Below are 27,686 nucleotides of genomic sequence, written 5' to 3'. Positions count from 1 at the left end.
AGAAGGGAAAGTGAGAAGGCAGTGACCAGAGTCTAGGGAATCAGTGAAAAGAGGTTACAATGGAGTTCAGTAGGCAACTGGAGTGAACTTCAACTTCCAAATCCTTGAAAATTATTGGAAAAAGTAATTTCCCTGTTGGCTAAGAGGCTGGTGATAGTACTTGTGGTGGCAGAGGTTTTATTTCTGGTGCTGTGAAGTCTCATTTTGATAAGCTGTGGGCTGGGTTCCAGTGGCTTAATAATCTTTCCTTTGAGTCTGGCACAGAAGCAGCCGCGAGGTGTGTGACCTCTCAATGACTGTGTGAACAGTACCTTGCAGTTCTCCACTGCATGGGATTTTGTCAGAGCATGATGCAGCCTTCATACTATGGACCAGATGTTGCAGCAAGTCCATAAGCAAAAGCTGTAAGGCCTTATGTTTCCTGAAGTAATTTCTGATTGTCGTCAGCAGCTCTTGATCAGACTTCTTGTGTATTTTTTGCAGAAGCCCTCTTTAGAGCTTTCATGAAGCTTAACATATAATCTAAATCCCTTTTAAGACTCTTAATTGTGCAGATGGCTTTGCACTCACTAGTTTTATCCCATGGGATTAGTGAAGAATTTATTGAAAAACATTCCTCCCCAAAATCTTATGGTTACCTTTTGTATGGCAGTTGCAAGCAAGTCTATTTGTCTTTTTAAATTATTGTATTTAAGAAAAACATGTATTCAAACACAGGCATTTTTGTTTCTGTACATACAAATTTGAAACAGTAGGCTTCTAAAATGGATTTGGCATGTCAGATATTTCAGATAGTTTCTTAAAAAATATCTAAAGCATCAAAGCTTGTAAGAGATGAGCATCTCTCCTTTCAAACTATGACTGTGATTGTATATTCCAAGATGAAGAATAACAAGAAAATAAGTCACCATTGCTTTTGAACTACTAGGTGCATCCTCTCTTATCAAAATTTTAATTGCCGTGTGACTTTCTGAAATGGTCTGAAAAACTTAATTTACTTTGGTTAAAATATACTTTTAATAAATTCAAGTACATATATTAAGTCAGGAAGTAAGGGAATTGGGCTCCTACATTTTATGTAAAGTGCATACCCTTTTATGCCTGATTAGAAGAGTCTTGTTCTGGTATCAAAATATGAGCAGTTAGCCTAACAGTCCTTAGGAACTAAACCAAAACAAAACCCTTAACAAGTGAATGAAATGTATTTTATAAAATATTTTAGACCAAATAGTGGACTTATTCCCTACAATTTGAAAGTGGTTTAACATCCCTGTCTTCTTACTTTCTCCTCTTGTCAAATCATTGAGCTATGCAAAAATGGGTAAAACAAAGCACATGATTTCAAAATTAAGTTTCTTCTGCATAATAATATCCTTTTTAATTTCTTTTTCTACAGATACTTTCAGTAGAACAAGCATTCAGAAACAGAAGTCCTTAAGACTCTTAATTCCCTGGTATCAAAGACCCATCAGGCACCATCTTCAGTCCTTTTATTCAATATTTTTTCCCAAGCAGAAGGAGAGTCTACTTCAGTGTCCATCTGTTTCAGCTGAACGTCTTGCTGTTTGTTTCAAATTACAAATGCCTAAGAACAGCAAGGTCGTGAAAAGAGAGCTAGATGATGAGGTCATTGAGTCAGTTAAGGACCTGCTCTCTAATGAGGACTCTTCAGATGATGCCTTCAAGAAGAGTGAACTTATGGTTGATGATCTGGAAGAAAAAGATGTAGATGTTGAAGAAGGCTCAGATGTAGAAGATGAAAGACCTGCTTGGAACAGCAAACTCCAGTATATACTGGCACAAGTTGGATTTTCTGTGGGACTGGGGAATGTGTGGCGATTCCCCTATCTGTGTCAGAAGAATGGTGGAGGTAAGTTTTGTGATGGAGCTGGCTGTACCTAGATGATGATGCTAACCTTTCAGATTTTAAAGGTGGCAGAGAGAGCCACAGTCAAACCTGTTCCAACATGTCAGGTTTTTCTTTTAGTTTTTGCCAGAGCCTATGAGGAAAAACCCACATTCTTTTTTTTTCGAAAGATGCATTTGTTAAAGTAAGTAGCAGATTCTTCTAAGATGCCATTTCTTCATTTTAGGGTAGAAAGCTCTTGATGCAACCTTAGTTACTGCTCAAACCAGTGACTACCCATAACACATAATTACGGAGGGTTGCATTGTTTAGGACCTGGTTATTGTGCTTAAGTGTTCTTTATAGTAATTTGACAATAAATCAAGGCATTAAAACTACATCCACTTTGAAGACCAAAGCAGCATTTGATCTTTTAGTATTTAGTGATAGTAAGTTTACACCTTTACTTTCTAATTGCTTTTAACTCCTGGTCATTTCATCATGATTTACGTCTGGAAAGAACTTCAGAATACTCTGGGAGGGAAAAAGTAGGGTTTTAGTTTTTTAATTTTTTTTAAACTGTGATAAAAAATTTAAATAATTCCATTATGGGACTGCATCTGTTTTTGTACTGTTAGACAGTTTGCTGTTTTCGTAAATAACAAAGTGCCTTTCACTTAAAACAATGACATCAAGCTGTTTGTTAGTTGACCATCTCTGGTCTTCAAGGCAGTTTGAATGAAGCATGAGGCTGGAAACTTTCTTTTCTCTGTGAATGAAGGATTAGTATTTCATCCAATGCTATACCATACCCAAATATACTACATTAATGCACCCTATCGTAGCTAATTACTAAACTGAATTCAAAACAAACCTGTCACTTTTTATGATACAGAAAGTGAATGTGTACAGAAAATGAAGAATAACATTCTACTCTTGCTGCTTTTTCAAAAGCTGAACAATACAGCTGATGTAATTGAGGAGTATAGAAATGAACTTAGAATATGATAGAGTGTAATTCTTTATTTGTTTTCTTTCTATTGGAGCATTAAAAATTTAATTTATGCTTTCAAATATTCTATCTTCAGGACTAAGTTAAATTATTTTATATCTAGTTACTGGGGTTTTTTACTATTGTTTAAGTTTCTTTTTTTCTCTTTTATTCTGGAGTGAAAGTCATTAAATGATTGATTTAAAGTATGGTGTTAAGATGGTAGTGTCAGGGACAATGGACTACAGCAGTTTATTTTGTGTAGTTGTGTCCCTTTGAAAGTCTGTGTCTAATGTAGTTAAGAATTTTGCAAGCCAGTTACTTTAATTCTGGTCAAATATAAATTAGTTAATAATTTCACATTCTGAAAAAAAAACCCCAAACCCACTAAAACAGTAAACCAGCCAATCTTCAAGGATTATGACACTTTATTAATCAAATTTGAAGAAGTAACTATGATGTCACTAGAGATTGTAGTTAAGTGTTTTCTCCTGTGCTGTGATTGCAGGAAATTGGATGCATAATAGAGTCTGTGGAGATAAAATGTTTTCTGCACATGCTGAGACAAGGGTGTATTTGGCTTTTAACAATAATTTTACACAATTTTAGCAAATAGCTGCCTTTTGAGCAACAGAGAAAAGGAATTGATCATTAGAGCTGAAGTTTGCTTGGTTTTCAAGTTAATCGTATGCAAGATGGAGAAGGTGACACAAAACTTGGAAATATGTAAAGTACATTGGTGCCTGTATGTGTGTGCAGATGGACAGATAATTGTCACAAGTGCATAGAAGAATAGGGGGAGGGAGTGAAAACTTCAAGCTCATGGTAAGAAAACCTACACACATTTTATATGAAGTTCTGTTTTCTGCTACACATATTATTTCAAATAAGTTTTCTAGGCAAAATCAGAGTGGTTTTATGTAATCCATGTAAATATCAGTGTCAGAGCTGTTCTGTAATCTTCTGCTGATAAAGCTTTACTATAAATACCTGTTGAAGTCTCTTGGTATAAGGTAAACTTTCCTAGTGTATGACTAGGTCTCTACCTTCATTTAGACCTTCATTTCCTTCCCTGTGTTTAAGGAACTTATATCTGGAAAATGCCAGATAAGGTGAGGGAAGGGAAGTAGATTAAAAAGTAGTAAACCAATAGATCCAGTTCCAGTTTAAACCAAAAAGAAGTGAAAAATATTCATTAGTTTCTTTCACAGCCTTCTTACAACACTAAAGCCGGCAGTAAAAGAAAAGACAAATTCTAACTGTGAAGTAATCTTAATTTTTATTTTTTTAAAACTTCTGTGACAAGAACAGCAAAATAAACATAGATAAGACACAGCAAGGTTAGCCCAAATAGATAATGTTATTTGAGAATTTTGTGGAAAAAAATTGTGTATTTCCCACCCTGTTTTCAGTAGAGATTGAGTTTGTTTATGGCTGTGGCCTGTGGTATAATGACACTCCTAACGTCAGAGCTCTCTACTGCTTCAATGAGATACCTGTGATACCATCTTTAAAAGTAACTTGAGTAGCACTACACTACAGTGAGACTTTGGATGTCTGTAGATGTCTTTGCAGTCTTTGTTTCTGGGTCTGGTCTGTTTTACCAAACCAACTTCCTTCAATTTATTTCTGTTATTATTTAACACTTACTCCCATTGCTTTAATTCATACCACCTCATAAATATTTAGAGTAATACCTGGTATTTTTTTATAGTTGACTAAATTACAGCTAGACTGGGTAGCTCTTTGCTGACTTTCACACTTGTCTTATTCCCAGAAAAATATTTGTTGGGAGAGGTGAGAGAAAAGGCTGGTATGCAGCTGGGATGTACTTGGATCCACACTGGGGATGTAGCTGTAATGCCGAATATATCAAGTGGAAAAATAGTTCTGGGAGCAGGCTGAGAGCACTTGAGGGTGCTGGTTTTCTTGACTTTGAGGGCAGGAGGGCGCAAGGGAGTTTTAGGCGCTGTGAAATAGGGGCTGAGGATGTTCGGTAAAGTTTTGAGAACTGACTATAGATCTCTCTGTCCTCACCACAGGCCCTTCTTACCCCTGCCCAGACCCTCTCTGGCACTTAGGGCACCTGTTCCACTCTTTGCAGCCTAACAGATAAAAAAGCTATTTCATCCTTGATAAAGAAAATTTGTGCTGGAGCTTAGTATGCTCAACTTCATTTTTGCACTGTAGGATTTATTTATTCCTCCTTTACTCCATGAAGGTGAATATATGTGTTTGTTCAGATAAGCACAGTTCCTGTAAAACAATTTCATAACCTCTGTTAGCATATCATAGTTTCCGAGCTGTCTTTGCTTTCTGTGGTTGATAGCCTTAAAAATGAACTGCTCAGGTCTACCCAGTCTTGCCAAGATGCTCATAAACAGTGACAAACTAGATTTATAATTTCCTGCTGCTCCTAACTGTCATCTGGAGGACAGCTTGCACACGTTTCACTATTTTCAATCAAAGAAAATATTTAAAGTTTAGTCTCTTTGGGATTTCCCTTTAGAATTAGCAGAAGTATAATGATACTGATAGATAATCAGAAGTAACAAAAGCAAATTAAATTAGCTGTTCTGTTAAAATGACTTAGTGTTACTTTGAAGAAAAGTGAGGACTCTATGAGGTACTATATGCCTAAAGATTTTGGTCATTTTTGTGAGCATTAACTTAATTTTTCTGATTTTTCTTTTTTTTTTTTTTCTTAAGGTAAGTCTTTTTTAATATCTCTGTGATGTAAAAAGTTGAAAGAATTAAACAATTGCAGATAAAAGCTGTGAGCAAAATAGGAAAAATTGTAGCAGATGATGCTGTCATTATGTTTTGAAAAGATTGACCAGGGTAGAGTCACATTGTGAGTTTTTACAGTTAATTAGTCGGAATTTTTTACTGAAATACCAACAGATTGACATTAAAGTCTGTATTCTAATGAAAAAGCGCGGCAGTTTTACTTTTTCCTCTGCAGTGCTTTTAGAAGCAAACAACTAATACAAGGGAAATCAGGAACAAAGCAAATATTCCCTTGTATTCCAACACTCGAGTATGGATTCAGAGGCTTTATTGTGTAGCTTTGGACCAGTAATTTATATTCAGTGCCTTGAATTCACTGATGACTACAGTATAATTTTTTGAGTTCAGTATTATCAGAATCAAAATTTAGTTGTACTTTAGTGTCCTGAAAATGTCTTCTTTCTATTTTGCAAGTGTAATTTTTCATTGAAGCTATGTGGCTAAGGTGTTATTCACCCTTTAAGAACAATTCTGTAAACAGGCACACTTGAACATACTGAAACTGAAACTAGTGACAGGAAGACTATTCTATCAGGATAGACTATAAACCTACAGATAATATGTAAAACCATTTATCAGAGTTTTCCTGACAAAAGCAGTTTCCATTTTGTAGTGGTAAATAATTTTACTTACTGAAGCTTAGCATACTGTTAAATTTTAGTGTTTTGTTGCTCACTTGTTGTTACTTCAAAAATTTTAGCATTTGACATTGTGAAATGAGTTTATCTTCATCTGAATGTCAGCTTCTTGCTTGCATTCTGTTAGTAAGTGTCTAGTAAGTGATAAGAGCTGGGATCTCTCTTCAAGACAGGAGTAAACCTTACCTTGATTGATTAAGAATTAAATCAGATACCAGACACTTAATTAAAATCTAGCACAGCAGCAGCTGAAACAAATGTGGAAAGTTAATACGTTTTTCAGGTTACAGCAAGAATTGCTAGGAGAAGAAAATTCTTCTGTAGTATCAAAGTGATAATGGTTATGTTGCCTTGTGTTACTGCTTTTGAAAGTATTTTCCAGCTCTTTAGTCTCTAATGAGTCATGTAATTTTATGAATTTTTGGAGCATTTTTAAGAGCTTAAATCAAAACCAGTGTCATTATTCCACTTCTGTCAATAATATTGCCAAAAGCAATCCTTATGGTAATTTCAAGAAAAGACAGTTTACCAGATATCCCATTCTGGTGCTTGATTAAATAAAAAAATAAGGAAATCAAAGCAGTGCACAATTTTAACAACCATGAAATCTTCATGAAATCTCTTATACCTTTGTCATTCTTTCTAGTAAAGAAGGATGAGTTTTTTTTTTCTTATTGAGATGAGTTTTTTAATATGAAAACCAATGTTTAAAACCAAAACAGGCAAAAAAAAAGTGACTTCACAGTTGAATAATTTTGTAAGTGTAGAAAGGAGACCTGGGGATCTTGAACTACACAGAATTTTAATATTCAGAAGGCAGCTTAGCTGATAGGTGTAGCAGACAACTGATTATAGGATGTTGTTCAAGGCCAATTTACTATTCAAATTCGAATTAGAAGGGTCCTTATCCAGTGTTGTAACTGCAAGGTCCCATGTTTTCATGCAAGGAGGCATGAGATGTGCTGCGATGTTTCCATAGTGATTCTTTTTTAGGATGAATTTAGGATGTCATAGAGTTCTTTGAAGAATGTCTAGCTTCAAGGGAAGACTTCAGCAAAATACTTGCCCAGAGATGCTGTGGTTTCATGTTGGCTATGGGGCATAGAAGCCCTTTGCAGCTATGATACAGCTGTATAATCCAGCTATGTCCAAGCTCTATCATACTGAAACTCACACATGTACAATTTTCCATTATGTCCATTTTGGTGACAAGAATAAAATCAGAAGGAAGCTCAGGAGGATTGACTAATCAGAAGAACCAGCACTTCAGGTGCTTTGCACAAACCTAGCAGTATAGAGGTGAACTCTGCTGTCTGGCTACCTACTGAATTACAGAGTTGTCATGTCTAATTTAATGTGGATTAAACACCACATTTATTTAGAGTCTAACTGATAAATCTTGCAATTTACATTGATACTGCACCATAAAACACCCACATCAGCCCAGTCTTTAAACGTGTGCTTAACTTTGCAGCCTTGTGATTAAGGTTGTGGACTGGGACACTGAAGAGCTGGGTTCAGTTCCTGCTCTAGTACAGTCATCCAGTGGGATACAGGGTAAGTCACTAGGCCCCAATTTTTTTGAGCTGTGTAGGTTTGTTGCTGCTCAGCTGTGGCACATCTGTCTAATTAAGATCTAAGGTATCATTTACGGTAGCAGTATATGATATAACACCTGTGTACTGTTGGCTTTCAATGAATTGTATGAGCAGATTTTTTAAAGACAGTGATGCCAAAGCTTCTCACTTGCAATGTAAATTCTGTATTGCAGAAATTTTGAGAGTCATCGAGGGGTGTTTAATGGTTTCTGTGTTGTATGTTTTTAAGACAGATAGTCCCCCTCATTTTTGAATGTGGTTGTTGCTCTGTTCCTCAGTTTTCCTCACATTTATTTTTTTTCTATCTCTTTTCTTAATAGCGAGTAAGTCCTTTGCATTCTTTCCATTACGTGCACATAAAAGATGAACTGCGAGAGACACCAAAGTACTGAATAGGAATGTAGCTGCCACCTCAGTAAAAATAATGCTTCAGTAGACACTGTCAGACAATATCATTGCATAGCATATTATCATGGAGCTACTTCATTGATAACAGAGCCTATAGACTCTGAGGTACATGAGACTAATATTCTTTGTCTGGTGCAACAGTGGTTTTTCATAGAATCGAGGAATGGTTTGGTTTGGAAGGGACCTTAAAGATCATCTAGTTCAAACTGCCCTGCCATAGGTAAGGAGCCTTCCACTAGACCAGGTTACTCAAAATCCCATCCAATTGGCCTTGAACAGTTCTGGGGATTGAAAATTCAAAACCTCCCTGGCCAACCTGTTCTAGTGCCTAATCAACCTTATAGTAAAGAATTTCTTCCTAATATCTAATCTAAATCTACCCTCCTTCATCTAAAGGCCATTCCCCCTTATCCTGTCACTACAAGCCCTTATTAAAGGTCTCTAGCTCTCTTGTATGTCCCCTTTAGTATTGCTGTAAGGTTCTGTAAGATCTCTCCAGAGCCTTCTCTTCTCCAGACTGAATAACCCCAGCTTTCCCAGGTCTATTTTGCAGTCCTGTGACCAACATGGTGCCTCTGGACTCATTTCAGGTGGTCAACATCTTATGCTGGTGCTCCCATTTTTCTCAGATTTTATTTCTTCTTTTTTCCCCTTAGTCTTTAACTCAAGACTGCAGTTACTCCATGATTAATATCTTTATAAAATCTTTGTAATGGAAGGGGATGTCCAATTAGTGTGTGTATACTTCATGAGGAGCAAAATAGCAAGTGGACCTAAACAGGAATGAATGCTACCAGAACATCTGAGACCTCCTGCAGAGCCTAGGAAAGTTTAGCTTTCTAACATAAACTGTATTCCATGAGATAAATTTCCCACTAAGGATATGAAAAAGCCAGTGCATTTTGATAGATTCCTAAAAAAGCCCTAGAAAGTTGACTCTGGATGAGGGAACTTGAAGTAGGTCTTAGCTGGAATTGAGGATAAATGCCAAATTGGTTTCTGAACTTTGCTCAGCTTCTCTTTCATCACAGGATGAAGACATTGATTATAGAAGTTAGCAGCTCTGAATCTAAGCTTCTGAGGTGTTCAGATCTTTGCTTTGTAGCTTGCTTCAACACGCTGCAGTCTGCATCTCTCAAAGGTTTTTCCTTAGCCTTATAATAGTTTCAAACAGAAGTTCTAAGGCCTTTGAGTAGTTGTCCAGCATAGTGGTCTATATTGCAGTATAAGAGCCACACAAAGTCAGGTGCCACATTGCTTATGCTGATGCCTCCATGTTTTGTTAGCTCTGGTACTAAATACTCCACAACACCAAGGAGGAAGTTAGGCTTGGAACTTGTCAGTGCGCTTAGTGTATGGATATATTTGCTTGTAATTAGACTTCCTGAAATAAATGGAGATGCATCCTTAAGTTAGAATTGTGTATGATCAGTTCCTGGGAATAAAACCTTAAAAAAGAGGAATTGCTTTTAATATATATGTTTATATAAAGGTGTTACAGTTGCATTTCCAAATATGACTTGAAGAAGAGAGTTGGTGAGTACTACAAGATACAGATCTACAATATTCCATTTTGCTTCCATCTCATGTTCCTGCTTTCTGTCTGGAGCCCTGTGGCTACAGGCTGATACAGTTTTCTTGCTTAGCTGGGTAGCATCATTATTATATACAGTATGAAATCCCCTTTTTGAGCATCTGAGAAATGAAGAAATCAAGAGATATCTTCTGAAACTTCTTATGATTGAAGCTCACTCAGAACGTTGTGGAGAGAGTGTTTTCTTTATTTCCTTTATAGTCAGTCTTGCTGCTCTGTTACAAGTCATGATGTAACGTTTTCTAAGAAAGGTTGATTTAGCTTCCAATGATTCTGTATTTCTAAAAAGTTGATTCAATGTCCAATATTTCAAACAAATAACTAATTTCAGTAATATCTCACTTGCAGAAAGGCTTGCCTCAAACATGTTATACAGTGCTTTATAGATCAGATGTCTTTGGGTTTTTGATATCTTACAAGACTTATGACTGAGGTTCAGCTAAGATTATTCTTCCATGTGATCAAAAAAGTTTTGCAATGAGGGACACTAATTTAAATTTGAAGCTATTAGAAATTTTCACATTTGTTCTGTCAAGTTCTGACTCTTCTTCCATTTACTGTGATTTATTCTTTGTTCCCCTCATAGGTGCCTATCTTGTGCCATACTTAATCTTGTTACTGGTAATAGGGATTCCACTCTTTTTCCTGGAGCTTGCTGTCGGGCAGAGGATCCGTCGAGGGAGTATTGGTGTGTGGAATTATATCAGCCCCAAACTTGGAGGAATTGGATTTGCAAGTTGCGTAGTAAGTTTTTTAATACTGTGTTGTTTGCTTTCAGATGTTATGATTTAGACTTCCTGTTTTGCTGCAGGGAAGGGTCATTGATTTATAGCTGGGCATCAAGGTCAGCTTACAGTGTTTTCAAAGATCTTAGAACTTGAATTGATCCATTAAAACTGTTTGCATATATGTGTTTGTTAAGTCAGTCAACTTGTATTTTGTGATTCATTTGAAATTAGGAACTGTGGAACAGAGTACCCTTCTGGAGGAAAAATGCCTTTAAGAGTATAGATGCAACATAAATAAATAAATATGGAGAAAAGTGAAAATTTAGAAAATGTCAGGTACTTTAATGGGACAAGTTGTTCCCTTCTTCTGATTTAGTTGAATTAAACTAAATTTAGTTAATTAGGTTCATTGACTGATGTACAGAAATATGCAGAAGTTCAGCAAGCATTTTTCTATTTACTTCATAAATGTAACTTTTTGGTTGTTTTTTTCCTATTTACTAGGTATGCTTCTTTGTGGCGCTGTACTACAATGTCATTATTGGATGGAGCCTGTTTTACTTTTCCCAGTCTTTTCAGCATCCATTACCATGGGACCAATGTCCTTTAGTTAAAAATGCATCTCATACCTGTAAGTCTGTGTTAACATAAGGTTCTTAAAAATCATATAAAGTATATAAAATTTGAGATTTTCAAACAAAAAGGAGAAAAACTACAATTTAAGAAGATACTTGTTTGCAAAAGTGTTCTATTTGTGTGTTCTTAAGTGTCCTATAAGAGCACTGTTTTCTGTGTAAATTAATAGAAATTATATAATCAGTCCTTTGAGTTTTGCTGTAATGAGATAATCTCTTATGGACATATTCTGTAACAGCCTGAAAAGTTCCTTATCCCTTGGGTTTGGTTATCTTATAACAGTACATATTTTGTATTATTATTGCTATTGAAATATGAATTATTTATTCTTTTGCTTTTTTCCAGATCCTAAATTTTCTTTTATTATCTTTTGTGGGTTTATTTACCACTTGAATAAAGAACAACCGGGGATGTTTGAAAAGTTGTACTTTTTTGTAGTGTTTTTTCCAGAGTTGCTTGCTTCAGTTGTTATTCAGAAATAGTACTTGTGAATGTTGACACACAGTCAAACTGAATGTATTCCACAAACTACTGTCCATTAATTGTGCAGCAGTGGTTGTTTATGTACTCTTACCCTTCCTAAATATTACGACACAGCGTGTCAACCTAACTTGAGCAGAGGCCATCTGAACTAAGCTTAAAAAAAGAAAACTCTCATATTTGATAACATCTTACCTTTTTTACTAGATTATTTCAGCGAAGATCTGTCATCTGTGTTAGGTTTCTTAAAAAGAGTGTATGTTCCCCTTTTTTTTCCATTAATTATCTTGACTCAAGACATGCTTACATGTATGGTTGATTGTCATGTATAAATAATTTATAAAGAACTTCAGTAAATATTTTCTCTGAAGAAATCTTTCTATTTATGTGTTATGTGTCTAGATACACACAGTTTCTTAAACTGTTTGGTAACATGACTATAACAGAATTACAGTATGATCCAAAGAATCACTTTTGGAATATACATAGCAACTTCCATTAAATATATCTGTGTAGGAACCACTTATTTCCTTGTCTTATCACTTTGGTATCATTATGTTATTATTTTATTCTTTATAATGGTAGTTAAGTCCCTGTTAATTTGAATGTCATATCAAAGCAGACACAATTTGTTTTCCATGTCTTCAAATTTGTGTTAATTGCAGAGAGATAGTTTTCATAGTATGTAATTCTTAGTATCATATGCAGACAATGTAATTTTATGTGTGATAAATGGAATATATGTCTTCATCTAAGCCTGCCTACTGTTTAGTTCTGAAGTGAGAAATAAATTCTGCCTTGGAGTAGGTTTAATCATAATGTAGAGGAATACATTATCCCAAAAGGGTGTTTTAAAAAAATATACCCAGAAGCTTTCACTGATAGCAGTCACTTTTTCTTTTAGACTATATCTTAAGACTGTTTTGTGAGTTTAGTTTTTTAATAAATGATGGTGGCACAATTAGAAATAGTGGGAAGTGATAGAACACTGTTACGAAATATCTCTCCTGAACCCATTCTTTACTTGCTAACATCTCTTTGACAGTTGTGGAGCCAGAGTGTGAAAAAAGTTCTGCAACCACTTATTACTGGTACAGAGAAGCACTGAATATTTCCAGCTCTCTGTCAGAGAGTGGGGGTTTAAATTGGAAGATGACTATCTGCTTGCTGGCTGCCTGGGTCATGGTATGCTTAGCCATGATCAAAGGCATTCAGTCTTCAGGCAAAGTGAGTATACTGTTTACCTGCATGACATTGTTTTATTTTGAAGCATTTCAGGACACTTCTGTTCACCAAACTGTCTGTTTACTCTCATGAAATCTGTAGGAGCAGGTTAAGTGCTTTGACTTAACCATGCATTTTTATAATCTCAAATAGAGGAATATTAGTAGTTAAGCATTAAAATTCTATCAATTGTATTGGAAATGGTAGTAAATTAGTGGGAATTGAGGTCTGAAGAATCATTTTGCTTCTCATCAGCGTAATTGTTGCATGTAACTGTTCCTCAGCTTTATTGTGCAGCATAAGTTTCTGTGTTTTGAGTGTCTAAGGAAATAAGTTTCCATGTGTACTCACCGTATGACTGCAGTGCATTCACATATGCATGCTTCTAGCACTACCACAGCTGCTTTCCAGGATTCTGGATAGTTTCTTTTGACTAATGACTTACCATCCCTTTGCAGCTGAGTACTGTTACCTTGTCTTCTTTCCTGTGCATGCAGCCAGCTGGATTTGCTGGTGAAAGATTTGCTAGATCTGTTGATCTCAGTGGGATTTTCAGAGGAAAAATAATTTGTCCCAGTAGCAAAATTCTTTGCTATTAAAAAATTTGGCACTGACATGGCAATTTCTGTGACCTCCTTGGGGCATTTCAGTTAAAGAAATAAGTAGCAAGTTTAACTAGAGAATAATTTTGCTAAACTTTACAGAATAAATTTTCTTTTCAATGATGGGTAACAAAAGATCAGATTTGATTACTATTTTTTGTTGTTTTGACGGTAAGCATGTGATTGAATTAATTGGTTATGTACTTTCTATTGATTCTTGTTCTCTTTCCTTCTGAAGACAAAATTAGTTTCTATTCATGCTGCATACCTTTGGCATACCCAAAGTGCTTTTGTAAAGAGAAGCATTTCTGCAACAGTTTACTTCTGTCTTTGTTTTCCTCTCATAGAATTAATTCTGAATTTCCTTGGAAGTCCAGAGGGTCTTTGGTTAGTGATAAATACATCAGGCAGTTGTATTGCTTTTGTACAGTACAGAATTTAATGTCTTTTACAGTCATGTGATTTTGCTTTCTTCTGCAGAGACAAGGGGAAGGGGAAGTGTTCTGCATATTTCTTAGAGCATATGATTATCAATTCAGTCATACATCCAAAGGATACTGTGTAGTGAATGAACATATTGAAGAGAAAGTCCGTGTTAAATGTCATGTTACATTTTTTCTTGCCTTCTTGTATTTCAGATCATGTATTTTAGTTCTCTTTTTCCATATGTGGTACTTTTATGCTTTCTGATCAGAGGACTGCTCCTTAATGGGTCAGTGGATGGAATTCGTCACATGTTCACCCCTAAGGTATGTACTTAATTTCTGTTTGCAGGGTATTAAAGTTTCAGTGGCAATTTGACCATTTATGAATGCTCTCATTTAAGCTTATTGTTTTCATAGAACATTTGGCTGTATTTCTGTTTGCTTAAATTGCAATTTTTTTTTTATCTCAGTGGCACAATACCAAGCCCAAAAGTCCAAAGGCTCTAGGTGTTCCAAGGGTCTGTAGAGTTTCCTCTCTTAGGTGAGGGTTCCCAGAGTTATACACCTCTACAAAGCTAAACAACTGTGAGTGCAATGTAGAGGATTCAGGAAGTGTAGAGAGCTCTAAATATTGAAAAGAGAAGTTTGCCATTTTCTAATATTGAAATGTCTAGTTCTGGGTTGTCAGTGCCTTACTTTGAACTATCATGATATGCATACTTAACTTGTCCCTTTTGGAAAGAGCATTTTGTTTTCCTCCTTTTTAGAAAATTAATGCTGTTTACATAGTAGCACAAAGTATTTAATAGTGAAGTAGTGTAAGTACTCACCACTCAGCTTTCCTTATCAATTTTCTTATGACATGCCAAGATAGCGGCAGTTCTAAGCATATTTTTTTTACTGCCAATATTTTTGCTCAGAACATGCCTTACAGAGCTTTAGATTTTCTAAATATGGAGGTGATGTTATGAATCACTATTTAGCTTGAAGATCTAAACTGTACCTGTACCTATCTCAAATACTTGCAACTACATACTATAGGAACAGCATGTTTGAATAGAGCCATACTCAGATATAGGTCTGGGCTTCATATTGTATTGTGAAATGGGCTTTCCAACAAGTCCAAAATACAGTTGAGAAGAACAGGACTATTATTTCAAAAATGAAAGCTAAATAATAAGATAATCAAAATCAATGCACATAGTGGCTAATGCCAGATGACAGGGTGTTGTCAGTTGTTTTGATTCCAGGTGTTTTGAGTCTGGAGAACTGTCATCCTATAAAAATGACCTTTGTCATCTCTCATATTGATTCAGTCATGTTCTACTTCATTCACTGTCACCACTTCAGAGAGTCATGCTTGTGCAGAAACTTGCAGGCTGCTCGGGCAAATTTGGCAAACCTGAGGAAGAGAGAAAAGTAATGCCTACTAGCGAGAGAAAGTCTAAAGCAAAGGTGAAATACAGACCTCTGTAAGACATAATTTGGTTTCTCAACCACAGTGTTAATACTTTCTTTGGCTGGAGAAGTACCACTAGATACTGAGGGAAAATAAATAAGAAAACTCCCCTTGTATCCCAACACCTCTTCAGTATTCACTACTTCATGAGTTATACTTTAAAAAAGTTGCAGCTGGTGCTTACTTTACAGTTACAGTATAATTAATTATACAAATGTTTCAACTGATCATTTAAATGATATCAAAGGAAAAAATGGTTCTTAATTTCTTTTGATAGTTTCCAGTTTTGTATCAAAATTTAAGTTGTAGGATAAATTTGAAGATAGGAGGCCTGTATGTCATATGTATTATAGGTGAATATAAACTTTAGAAAATATTTCCATTATAATTTTTTGGACTTGAGCACTAATTGTGGGTTCATATGAGACTACCTGAAGAAATTCAGACTCCTGCACCTGTTGTTTCATTCACTCCACTGTGCTAACACTTTATTTGGGCTTCTGGGCTCTAAAAAGGAATTCTAAACCAATCTAGCATGAAAATTGTCCAGGTAGATAGATGTGAGAGGGGAGGGAGAAGCATCTTTTCAGCCCAGTTAGCTGAACAAATGACCACATTTTGAGCACAGACATTTGCAGCAAATTCCCATCAGTTATGCCAGCATGGGAGAGGACTGGCAGACATTGGTGCAGGTGTGAGAGTGCAAGACTAATGTAGAAGGGGAGAATTTCTCTGTTTGGCATGGCTGTTAAAGCAGAAATTCTAAATAAGAAACTTCGTGGACAACCTAAAGAAAGGTATGTGAAAAGCTCACTTAACTACTGCAGTTAAACTGTGGGACTGTGTGAAGCTGAAGTACAGAGACTCCAAAATTTCACATACAATACCTAATAGCAAATCAGTCTAGAGTTAATTTTGAAAGTCTGGGCTACATGTATGCAAAACCATACTACTTTTGTTGGTACCAAAGATATGTTATAGGAAGTGGGAAGTATTTTGGTATTTCAACCAGTTCTGGATTTGTTACAGTTAAGAATGTTCCTTGCGCTCCCTCTGGTGGGAAAGCTCTGGCATGACAGTGGCAGAGTTGGAGTTATGTGCAGTAGCCACTTGTGCATTGTAATTATAATCTAAATTGAAAGTCAGGAATATGTTTATTGTCATAAACACCTTTTCCCAATTTTATTGTATTTCATCTATATATAAGTGAATAAAGATGCTTTCTGCTGCCTATCTGTAATAAATATATCTCCATGGGAAACAGACATTTTATTCAAAATGTTTATTCAAAATGTTATAACAATAGCAGATTTATTTCTCCTCAGAGTCTAATAATGCTGGTATCTATGCTGATGCTTTTTAGTTTTACTTTTATGAGTAAACCTAGGTCTTAAAGAAAACAAAAGTCACTTGCATTAATGGAGGCCCTGAATCAGCTTGAGCAAATCTGATGTTTAAATTTGACATGTACTTCTTTAATTCTTTTTTGTGGGTCAGTATCTAGAAGAATTTGAGATAGATGATGACTCGTAACTTTTTTTGGTTTTGTAACAAAGTTTTTTGTTTTTTGGAGCAATGCAGTTGATCTGAGTGAGCAATACTGTTACATTTTTTGATAAAAGACTTAGTTGCCCCTGAAATACATGACCTATTTAACACAGGGTTAAGTTCAAGGCATCTGACTTAAGAGATTTGACTCATGCACTATACAGCTTGTGGTGGCAAGTGTTCATTTCATATATTTGTTCTGTTTTACATATTTGCATGTAGTAGAATTCCATATAAGCATGTGTATCTCATGTTCACCTTTTTGTACATTTGAAAAGTAACAACAAAGCAACTTTAATCATACTTGTTGCACTTATTAAGTGGGTTGATCAATTCAAAATACATCTTAAGTCCAACAGAAGTCAGTACATATACTGTAAATAAAAGACAGTACTGTAAAAAAAAGTTCTCGTTCCCTCTTATTTCTCCGTATAACTAGCTGCTGTTTCAGTTACGTAGCTCCAGTAGTGTGTTGTTGTTGGGAACATATGTATAGCATGTTTCTCCTCAATGTTTAGATAAAATAAATAGAAATTCTGGCCCATAAGTTTGCCAACTTCAGGGGTCGCATTCAGCTTTCATTTTATCATAATGATAATACAGTTGTAGGGGAGTATTAGCATTTTTATGATGTAGTGTTTATTCTGTTGTTTTTTTCATATAATAGAAATGCACTTTATAGCTGACATCTATTATATCTAATTTCAAACAGCTTGAAATAATGCTGGAGCCCAAGGTCTGGAGAGAAGCTGCTACTCAGGTGTTCTTTGCCTTAGGGCTTGGATTTGGTGGAGTCATTGCCTTTTCAAGCTACAACAAGAGAGACAACAACTGCCATTTTGATGCTGTACTGGTGTCCTTCATCAATTTTTTCACTTCTGTGCTGGCAACTTTGGTGGTGTTTGCAGTTCTGGGCTTCAAAGCCAATATCATAAATGAAAAATGTGTTACCCAGTATGAATATCCATTTCTTTTTTTTTAAATTATTTTTACAGTTTATTTAATTTATGAACTAACACAGACCACTGAGTTTGTTCTCTCTGTTCTATTGTGTTTTACAGAAATTCAGAGAAGATTTTAAAACTTTTGAAAATGGGCAATCTCAGCCAAGATATGATCCCACATCATATCAATTTCTCAAGCATTACAGCAGAAGATTACAATTTAGTTTATGACATTATACAGAAAGTCAAAGAAGAACAGTTTGATTCTCTTGGTCTGAAGTCTTGTCAAATTGAAGATGAACTTGACAAGGTGAGATTAAGTCTTGAATACAGAGATTAGGAAGAAATTAATATTTGTAAGCCTGAAGTAAGTTGTGATGTGTACCTACACAGAGTATCAGTACAGTGTTACCTGTGAGCTGTGCACCTATAAAGATCTGAATGAAAACATGGTTGCATTCCAGCTCACTTGAGGACTTTTGGGTCTGATGTCTTAATATAGTCTTCACTGACTGATAATATATTTTGATCATTATATAATTCTTCTCAGGAGGTGATAAGTTTTTTAAGCTTCAGAAGAATTAAGCATGAGGGTTTTTTTCAAGGACTAAGCAGGGATGTTACCCATTCAGTGTCTCAGACTGATGTTCCAGTCTCTAGAATATCTTGTCTCAGACAAGATTATCTAGTGCTATGATACAATTATTAGATATAAATACTACTTCACTAAAACTGAAAAATTATTATCCACTTATTAGGTAGTTGTTCAATGAGTAACATCCTGTTTTGAAATCTTACTGTAAGCCAAATCTGTAACAGGAATTACAGTTTTCTACCTTTAGAGGGGCAATTGCAGATTGAAACACTGACTTCTATATAGTTGCACCAGCATCTGAAGATAAAATATAAAATTGGTAACTTAGACTTCTAAAGTTTCTATACTATGGCCACTGCTTAAATTTGAAACAAAAGTATAAAAATTAAATCCTTTATATGCTTACTGGAGAAAACAGAGTGTATTTTGTAGTGGTCCTATATAGTAGCTGTCATGCAAAATTATCAGTGAAGGAGAGAAAGAAATTCTGATTGGACATAAGAGGAAAATTCTTCATAATGAGCACAATCAGCCATTGGACTAATCTGTCAGTGGAAGTGGTGGTTTCCATGTCGTGGGACACTTTCAAGATTCAGCTGAACAGGGTGCTGGGCCATCTTGTTTAGACTGCTTTTGCCAAGAAAGTTGGGACCAGATGTTCCTTCAAACACCTTCAAACCTCGTAGTTTGATTCTATGAAAGAAATATGTTAATGCTAATCAACTTACAAATTCTCATGTTTCAGTAAATAGTATTAATTGGAAGAATTATGTATTAGATAGAAATTTCCCACTCTGCCTTCAAGAGTTCACTGTATGAACACAAAGTCAGACTTGTCAGGCTTTCACAATGCCAAAAATCATGAAAAATGATACCATTTTTTTTCCCTCACTGACAGGCAGTTCAAGGAACTGGTTTGGCTTTTATTGCATTTACAGAAGCAATGACCCACTTCCCTGCTTCTCCCTTCTGGTCAGTCATGTTCTTTCTCATGTTAGTAAATTTGGGACTTGGAAGTATGTTTGGAACCATTGAAGGCATTATCACACCCATTGTTGATACCTTCAAAGTCAGGAAAGAAATTCTTACTGGTGAGTTATACAAACTTCCTTTTCTCCATAGAGCAGTAAGCTACATTTTTTGACACTATGAATTTTTTTTTTTTTTTTTTTGACATGAAAGTTTACAGAGCATTTTACAGAGCAGTAAATCACTATATCACAGACTCCCATGCACGGGCACACTATATCTGCCAGTAAAACCTTTTCCTGAATGTTAGAGTAGCATAAACACCCTAAAACTTAAATTTTAATTCAGTTTCTGTTACAAGTGTCTGTATGGTCAGTCCTTTTGGGCTCTTTCAGAATACTTTCCATTCCAGCCTGTGTCACACACTGGAGAAACAAAGAAAAGAGTGAAAACACATTGCAAATAACTACAAATTATTCCTGAGTAAGCCAGATGAAATCTTAATTAATAATGAAACTTTTACTATGCTAAAATCAGTACAGTAACTCTCTAGAGAAACATATTTTTCACTGTTAAATGTTTATAAAGTCTTAAACAAGACGTCTGGTTGTTTTATTTGGGTTTTTTTTTAATTACTTGAATGCGTAAGTTATTTGAGGTGTAGCAGGTTCGTGTAGCTTCAACTTGTAGGGATTTCTTTTTTTTGTGTAAAGCACGAGCAAAGGTGTGAAGGTTAGGTTTCTGAAAACCTTCAAGAGAGCCGCAAGAGACTTGATATGTTATGCACAAATTCAGCTTTCATATCAATGCCTGTAAAAGGTGGGATAGAAAACAAATTTTAAAAAAAGGTGCTTTAACATTATGTAACTCTATGAAGAAAAGAATAAACTCTGTGAGAGAAATAATATTGCATTTTATAAGAGTTAACTCCTAATGCAGGACAGCAACTGCTTTTTTCCTAATTGCTTTCCTTACTTTACTGAGTTAATAAGTAATATTTGATAGATAAAAAAATCAAATTCTTAAAAAAGAGAAATCAACTGATTTTTTAGAAGTGCTAAGTTATTGAGCATTTTTTGGTATGTTTGGTTTTTTAATTAAATCTTAACTTCTTGCTGAAAAACCAGTGCAGCAATTAGAAATTAGCTGTTCTTCCTAAGTATGTGTGCAAGTACCATGATTTATAGTCATTACATTGGAGTAATGGAGCATTTTACAGTAATTCCTTGTTAGTCTGTTTGACAAAAAAAAAAAAAAAGAAATATTCAAGAACTGCCTTTCTCTTGTAACTTTTTAAAGTGATGTGCATGCATGATTTTAGCTAAACTCAGTTGTACTTGAAAGATTACAACTTGATGTCATGTTTTGTTAATTAACTGAAACAAATTAAATATCTGGATTATTTTTCATGGAGTACTGGTGGTGTTTAAGAAGGATTATGGCTACAGTAGATTTTGTGCTTACAAGACAGAAATTTTGAACTTCTACAGAATTGTTAGCACATTTGCAACTCTTTGGGTTCAGGGAAACAAGCTGAAATGCTTAAATTTATTTTGCATTTAACAATGTCATGCCTCATGCTGAGTGGTGGAAAGTCTAGAAAGACATTATAATAATAGTTCCTACAAGGTTCAAGAAAGTGATTAGACTTCTACCACAGTATTTGAAACAGTGTCATTGCCTTGCTTTTAGTGCTATATCAATAATAATTTACTATCTTGGATTCATGCAATAAATGTATTCTGTAAAGATATTTTATATTTTGACCCAGATTAATTTCACATAATTTTGGACTACCTAGGTGCATCCTTAACCCAAGTTTCCTGTGAGAAAAAAAAAGGAGCACTTAAACTGTAAGAATCTGTCTTACTGATGCTCAGCCTGGAAGTGATTCCAGGATTTATTGAAATGTAACTTACTTAAGCATTAAGTCCTGTTACTGACAAATTTAACTGGAGAAAATTACATTGAGATCCATTATGCAGGATCAACCTTTCAAGAAATATATTTTGGATTGTCCCTAAAGAAGGGATGGAAATGTTGCTTAATGTACAAATAGATTTAGACAGATCCTAGTAGACATTTACGCTGTGCATGGTCTTTTAGGAGCAGTCTATTCAGCCTTTGTATTTTTTAGAATCATACTCTTTTTTAGAATCATAGAAACTTCTTCATATTATTTTTCCCCCCATATTTTCACTTCTAAGTTATTTTTATTTCTGAAGTCCAAAAAGTGAGCTGGTGGCCAATTAACATGATGTATGATGTTTTGCCTACTGGTTGATTTTACCTTTGCATTTACATTACGTTTAGTGAGAAATAGTCACTTGATTAATCTCTGCTGCTTAATCAGGACTGCTGTGATATGATGATTCTAGTAATTCTAATTTCATAACTTCTCTGTTTTGTAGGAAAGAGGTAGGATTACTAGTATTCTTAAAATTGAGACCCCCTAAACAGTAAAATGTTACCAACTTTACTTTTATGAAATAATGTGTTAGTTCCTCTTTCTCCATGGAACTTTGTTTTAGTTATAGCTCACATTTCTGTCCTTTATTCCAGTCATCTGCTGCTTGGTAGCATTTTTTATTGGCCTGATCTTTGTGCAGCGCTCTGGAAATTATTTTGTGACGATGTTTGATGACTACTCAGCTACTCTGCCCCTGCTTATCGTGGTCATTTTGGAGAATATTGCAGTCATCCGAATTTATGGAATAGACAAGTAAGTGAAGTAAATGTATCTCCCTGTCCATATCAACACTATTCTTTACAATAATTATTGCTATTTTAATTAAATTGTATGAAGCATTTGCATTATACACAGAAATACAAGTAATTAAAAAGCATGACAATCTGGTCCAGAATCTAGTCTGTTATTAAGAATAGGTTTGGAGCAAGATACCCTACATCAGAACAGTGTACTGAAACCCAAAAAATGATTGCAAGAGATCCAAAAACAGGAGAATGCAGTAAAGGAGACAAAATTAAAGATTTAGAAAGGAGGCTACATAGAAAAGTATAGGGAATTTGTATCAACAAAGACATCAAGAAAAAGATTTGAGAAATAACCATGGTCTAAGCAACAGATGAGGATGAGCACTTCAATGCAGTATTCCAGGCAGCCTGAGAAGGAAACAAAGCAAGCTCTAATAGCAGTAAAAAGTTTCAATTTATGAACTAAATTTAGTTTGGGGTGTTACAGCAATTAATTTTTTTTACATTAGTTGTGAGAGAGGAGATGATAGCAAAAGCAGGGTCAAAGCTTACTTGGAAGCAGCACAGCTGACAATGAAGTAAAGTGACCTGTTGGGAATGAGTGAAGAGGAATGACCATAAATCCCTCTTTTTTTTTTTTGTTTCCTTTCTTTTGTTGAATTCATTTTATATCCAAAATCAGCAGAATGTGTTCAGTAAGTGAGATCAGTATATGCCATGCTTAAGAAATAGAAGAGTTTGTATCAAAAATAACTTGTGCCATGTACAAGTTAAACAGAACATGCTGTACTAACATGTTGTAGTAATTAAAATGTCTGCAATTCCTTTGCATGAAGAAAAAGTGTGACATAGAATGAGTGGGATTTCATTTGACTATTCACTTGTCTGATATGAGTAATCAGCCAATCATTTGTCAGAATGAAACAAAACTATAAGAAAATTTAATTTTACGGTTTCCAGACATTGTTTCTGGTCTATGCAAGTAGTACTTGGTCTGCTTGCTTGTTGAAGGGAGAATTCCAACTTGGACCACATATATAATCCTATAATTGATCATTTAGATATAAAAACACCACGTAGATTATTTTACACATGGAACCAAAAGATAAAACAGATGAGCTGGTTATAAGGTTGGTAATATCCAAGCTCCACTGTGAATGGAAGCAGACATGCCAAAAGTCAGCAGATTACCTGTGAGGAAATTGATGTTTAGGCATAGCTAAAATATGGTCATTCTTTGCTTATGACTCACAGTGCAGGCAATTCATGTTTTCAGAAGGGGTTCTGACAGGATACAGTGAAAAGTTAACAGCCAAGTTTCTCATTTATAATGACCACCTGAGTATTCCCTCTGGAGTATTCCTCATATTTCTTATGATGTATGTTTCTGCAGAATATCCTTCAGGAACCTAGCAATTCAGTTTGCAAAAACTGTCAGTATCAACAGCCTCAGGTTGCCATTGCCTGTGATAGTACCAAGGGTTCCCTCTAGATAAGGTTCTGTATAAATGTCTAATTATTAGACATTAAGTCTTCGATCACATAGTAGAAAACCATAGCATAGCATCCAAAGGATGCTATAGGAAAGAGACAGCATGTGAATTTCTGTAGTCAGGAAGGAAAATCTCCCACACTGGAATCAGTGCTATAAGGAGCTTGAGCTAAAGGAGACTTTTCGAAGAGGATGAGTTGGAAGACTACTTTAAAGTAAGGATAACAGATTCATGTTCAACTGGAAGAAGAACTGGAGATCTCAGAAAGAGAAGGCTACCTATAGAGGGCACGATCCATTTTAAAATTCAGCTTCCTTTTAATGATGTGTTTTATTTCAGTGTAAACAAACAATAGATTGTGCAGTTAAAATATTTTTCTGAGAGTTTACATGACAGAAGCTTCATATGTGTAACTGCTTGGAAAACATCCTTCTGTAAGAGCTTTTTTGAGATGCACATTTCAAAAGGGAGTGGGACCACAAGGGAGTTAAAACAATCATTGCTTGTGCACACTGCAGGAATTACTTCTAAAATAATTCCCTGTTAGTACTGGCTCTGGAACCATGTACTCCATCATGAATACAAAAATAGGAGTTTTGTTATGTCTTAACTTAAAATTTTGAGGAGAAAGGAGGCAGTTTTATAGCTTGGCAAAGTCTTATTTCAGCAGCTTATATGATGCAAACCATAGCTTATGCATAAAGTTGGTTTTTTAGACTGCAGCACATGTGTGGGTTCAAAATTAATATTGCCCAATCTGTAAGATGGGCTGGAAAACACCCCAGTAGACAATACAAGAAAATGTAAAAAAGAATCTTATAAAAGAAAAGTAAGTTTAAATATCTTCCAGCACAGTCCAGCAAGCAGCTTACTAATTCACTGCACTGTGCAGGAATTCCTTCTGTTCATCTGGTCTGAACTACTAGAATAAGGTCTATTTTTCAGCCCATCCAGTAATTTAAACTACAGCTATTTCTACATATACATTTTTTCCAGTGTGTTGATTCCCTCAGGTTGGATGCTGTGTATCAATTATAGTGCTCAAAATCTCAGTGTCACTAACGATAACACTTTAATCCCTTCACAGATTTATGGAGGACCTGAAGGATATGCTGGGGTTTTCTCCAAGCCAGTATTATTACTACATGTGGAAGTATGTTTCACCATTTGTATTGTTATGTTTGCTGGTAGCCAGCATTGTCCAAATGGGATTAAGTCCTCCTGGTTACAATGCTTGGATTGAAGATACGGTATGTATGTAGTATGCATGTGTATATGTAGGGTTTGTATGTATATATGATACCATCATCATCATAGACAAACACATGAGCAGACAAAAAAATACTACAATTGGAAATTCAAAATCAGTATAAATAATGGCACGGTTGCTTTTATCTCAAGTAACTTTGATGTGAAACCAAGAGTTTTTTAATTTTAAGTAGTTCTGCTTTAAAATATAACTGATTGACACAAACCTGTATGCTCTGGGTGACTTTTAATTTGTAACATATGATAAAGAAACTCTTTATGATGGAAGAGGTTGTACACATTTATTAAATCTTATTTTACTGCAGAAAACAGATGATAACTGCATAAATAATTTCAGATACCACATCAGGTTTTTTTATATGCCATAATTTTTTACCTTTGGGAACACATATCATGATGTAGGTAGCAGCTGTATTAAAACCTGTCTCTGATAATAACTTACCAGGGTGAGTGGCAAGACAGTTCTGAGCTTTGACTTCAAAAAGAGATTCAGTCAAGGGAACTCTGAAGACTTCAGCTAGTTGTAGGCTCATGAGCCCTCAGCTATTTCTACAGGCTTTTTATGCAAAATAGAGAGAGAGAAAATGTCAGAGACATTCATCTAACGAAACTTTCCTAAATTAGCCATGGGGGGAAGTCACAGCAAAGACAGGTAAAGGATAAATACAGGAGGTTGGCTTTATTATTGGTAGATAGTATGCCTGCCTCTATCCAGGCAACTACATGATTCTCAGAAAAATGCTCTTGTTACATCTGATTCTTGCCCTCAAAAATTAGAAGGAGAAATACCTTAGTATACCAAATATGCCATTCCTTTCTATATACAAAATTTCCTTTCTGTGTACAGGCAAGTGGAACCTATTGGCCATGGATGCAGTAGAGGTGTGGGTATAGTAGTGCCCCAGCATTACAGCTTACCTGATGTTTATGCAAAGTGCAGTAACTGAGATGGTTCCTGTCTAGACCAGCTATTAGCTTACAGAACAAGGGCTAATTTTCCAGGCACAGTTACAGATAACCACTGCACACTTGTCTGTTCTGACATTCTTTAAAGGATGAGAAAACTACAGAGAAATGTAGCAGAAAGCCTAAGGTGAAAATCTTCATTTGTGTGCTGCTGAAGTGCTCTCAGAAACTGTTCAGCAGTGTTTTAGTCCAGCTCACTGGCTGAAAGTTAGCAATCCTACATCACCATGACTCTTCAAGTTTGAGATCTGCAGTGATGCCCACACTGAGTGCTGTGGAGTATGTGCTTGAAAACTGCAGACCTCAATGAGGACTGCAGGTTTTCGTTTTTTTTTTTTTTTTTTTTTTTTCTGGTAAAGACATATTAATCATTTTTCTATTGTGTTTCTCAGGCTATGGAAGAGTTCCACAGCTATCCAACATGGGGAATGATTGTTTGTATATCTTTGATGGTGTTGGCCATTCTGCCAGTGCCAATAGTCTTCATGGTACGCCGTTGCAACCTTATTGATGACAATTCTGGTAGTTTGGCATCTGTATCCTACAAAAGAGGTCGGATAATAAAGGAACCTGTTAACCTGGAGGGAGATAATACAAGTCTGATTCATGGGAAGAGTCCAAGTGAAGTGCCATCTCCAAATTTCGGCAAAAACATATATCGAAAACAGACTGGATCGCCAACTCTGGACACGGCTCCCAATGGACGTTATGGTATTGGCTACCTGATGGCAGATATGCCTGACATGCCAGAGTCTGATTTGTAACCACAGAAAAAAAATTGCTGTTTGTTTCTTCTCTCACTGATCACGGCCCTGCTGTGAGAAGTGGTCAGTGTCACTTGCTAGGGTGCAATCTCAGGTGCTCCATAGTGACAGTCTTTAAAATGTCATGACTGTATGTACTGGTTGAGAAAATTCACGTTGGATTAATTCTCTCAGTTTTTATTTGCACTGAAGGAAACATTCAAATGCAATGGCAGCCTCCATCTGCCAGCATAGCCAAGAATTTGATTTTTTAATTAACTTCTAAATTTAAAAGTTTGTATTTCTGAAGCCCAGGTCTTGCTCAAATGATAAAATATTTCTGAGGTTATATCATTGAAAATCAATTTTTCTTCTGCTGAATTTCAGGTTGACTCCCAAGTATTAATGGTGAGCTCAGTAGTAGTTCACCAAACCTGTGTTTGTGTAAACACCTGTATATACCTTATGTAGATATGCTGTACTTATTTTATTAGCTCTGATAATTATTTAGGCTATTAGCTGAGTAAAAAACAAACCTGCAAACTATTTTCTTATGTAATAGCTGTATAGAGGAATAGTATTAGAAAATCAAGGAGTAGACTTATAGGAAGGCGATCAAAGATTCCCTGTTCACTGGGGACTGCGTAAACTGTGGCTGTATATTTTGTGTAAAATATTTGCTTTTTCAGTGTGAAAACAATGTTAGAGTGAGTCACTCCAAGAATCTTAAGGATTGTGCAGATTCTGCATTTTTTTCTATGCTGTGTGCCTAAAAAAGACCTTGATATTTATTGTGGTTACAAGATTACATATATATTATATTTATATAATATACTTGTAATGTAAATATGTATATTATTCTGTATGTAATCATTTCAAAAGTTTTAGCAAGATGGTTTTTTTAATTAGTCTCCTTCAGTTTTGCTTCTGTTTTGTGCAGATAATTTTTTTCAGTCAGTAATTGTTAAGAACTGTATGGCATTACATTTTAACCTACGAATAAAGAGATTGATAAGGTATTTCTC

The 27,686-nt window shown here is 35.4% G+C and overlaps 1 protein-coding gene across 1 annotated transcript; it reads left to right on the top strand.

The window, feature by feature from the left end:
* The first annotated feature begins 1,424 nt into the window (after positions 1-1,424).
* Positions 1,425-27,680, top strand: SLC6A15 (solute carrier family 6 member 15). The gene is made up of 11 exons (XM_068190329.1): positions 1,425-1,870; positions 10,452-10,609; positions 11,098-11,224; positions 12,755-12,936; positions 14,174-14,284; positions 17,680-17,921; positions 18,029-18,221; positions 19,405-19,597; positions 22,038-22,197; positions 24,771-24,933; positions 26,311-27,680. Exons 1-11 carry the CDS (start codon positions 1,582-1,584, stop codon positions 26,680-26,682), a joined length of 2,190 nt encoding a protein of 729 aa, XP_068046430.1. The 5' UTR covers positions 1,425-1,581; the 3' UTR covers positions 26,683-27,680.
* Positions 27,681-27,686: the final 6 nt, after the last annotated feature.

This window comes from Anomalospiza imberbis, chromosome 5 (genome assembly GCF_031753505.1).
Source record: "Anomalospiza imberbis isolate Cuckoo-Finch-1a 21T00152 chromosome 5, ASM3175350v1, whole genome shotgun sequence".
NCBI classification, from domain to species: domain Eukaryota; kingdom Metazoa; phylum Chordata; class Aves; order Passeriformes; family Viduidae; genus Anomalospiza; species Anomalospiza imberbis.
Note: the sequence above shows the minus strand (reverse complement) of the source record. Positions and strands in the feature narration are given on the sequence as shown.

Coding starts and splice junctions, on each gene's coding strand:
- SLC6A15 (XM_068190329.1), top strand. CDS start 1,582: ATGCCTAAGAACAGCAAGGTCGTGAAAAGAGAGCTAGATGATGAGGTC. Junction 12,937..14,173: donor GCATTCAGTCTTCAGGCAAA/GTGAGTATACTG, acceptor CTTGTATTTCAG/ATCATGTATTTTAGTTCTCT. Junction 14,285..17,679: donor GTCACATGTTCACCCCTAAG/GTATGTACTTAA, acceptor AATTTCAAACAG/CTTGAAATAATGCTGGAGCC.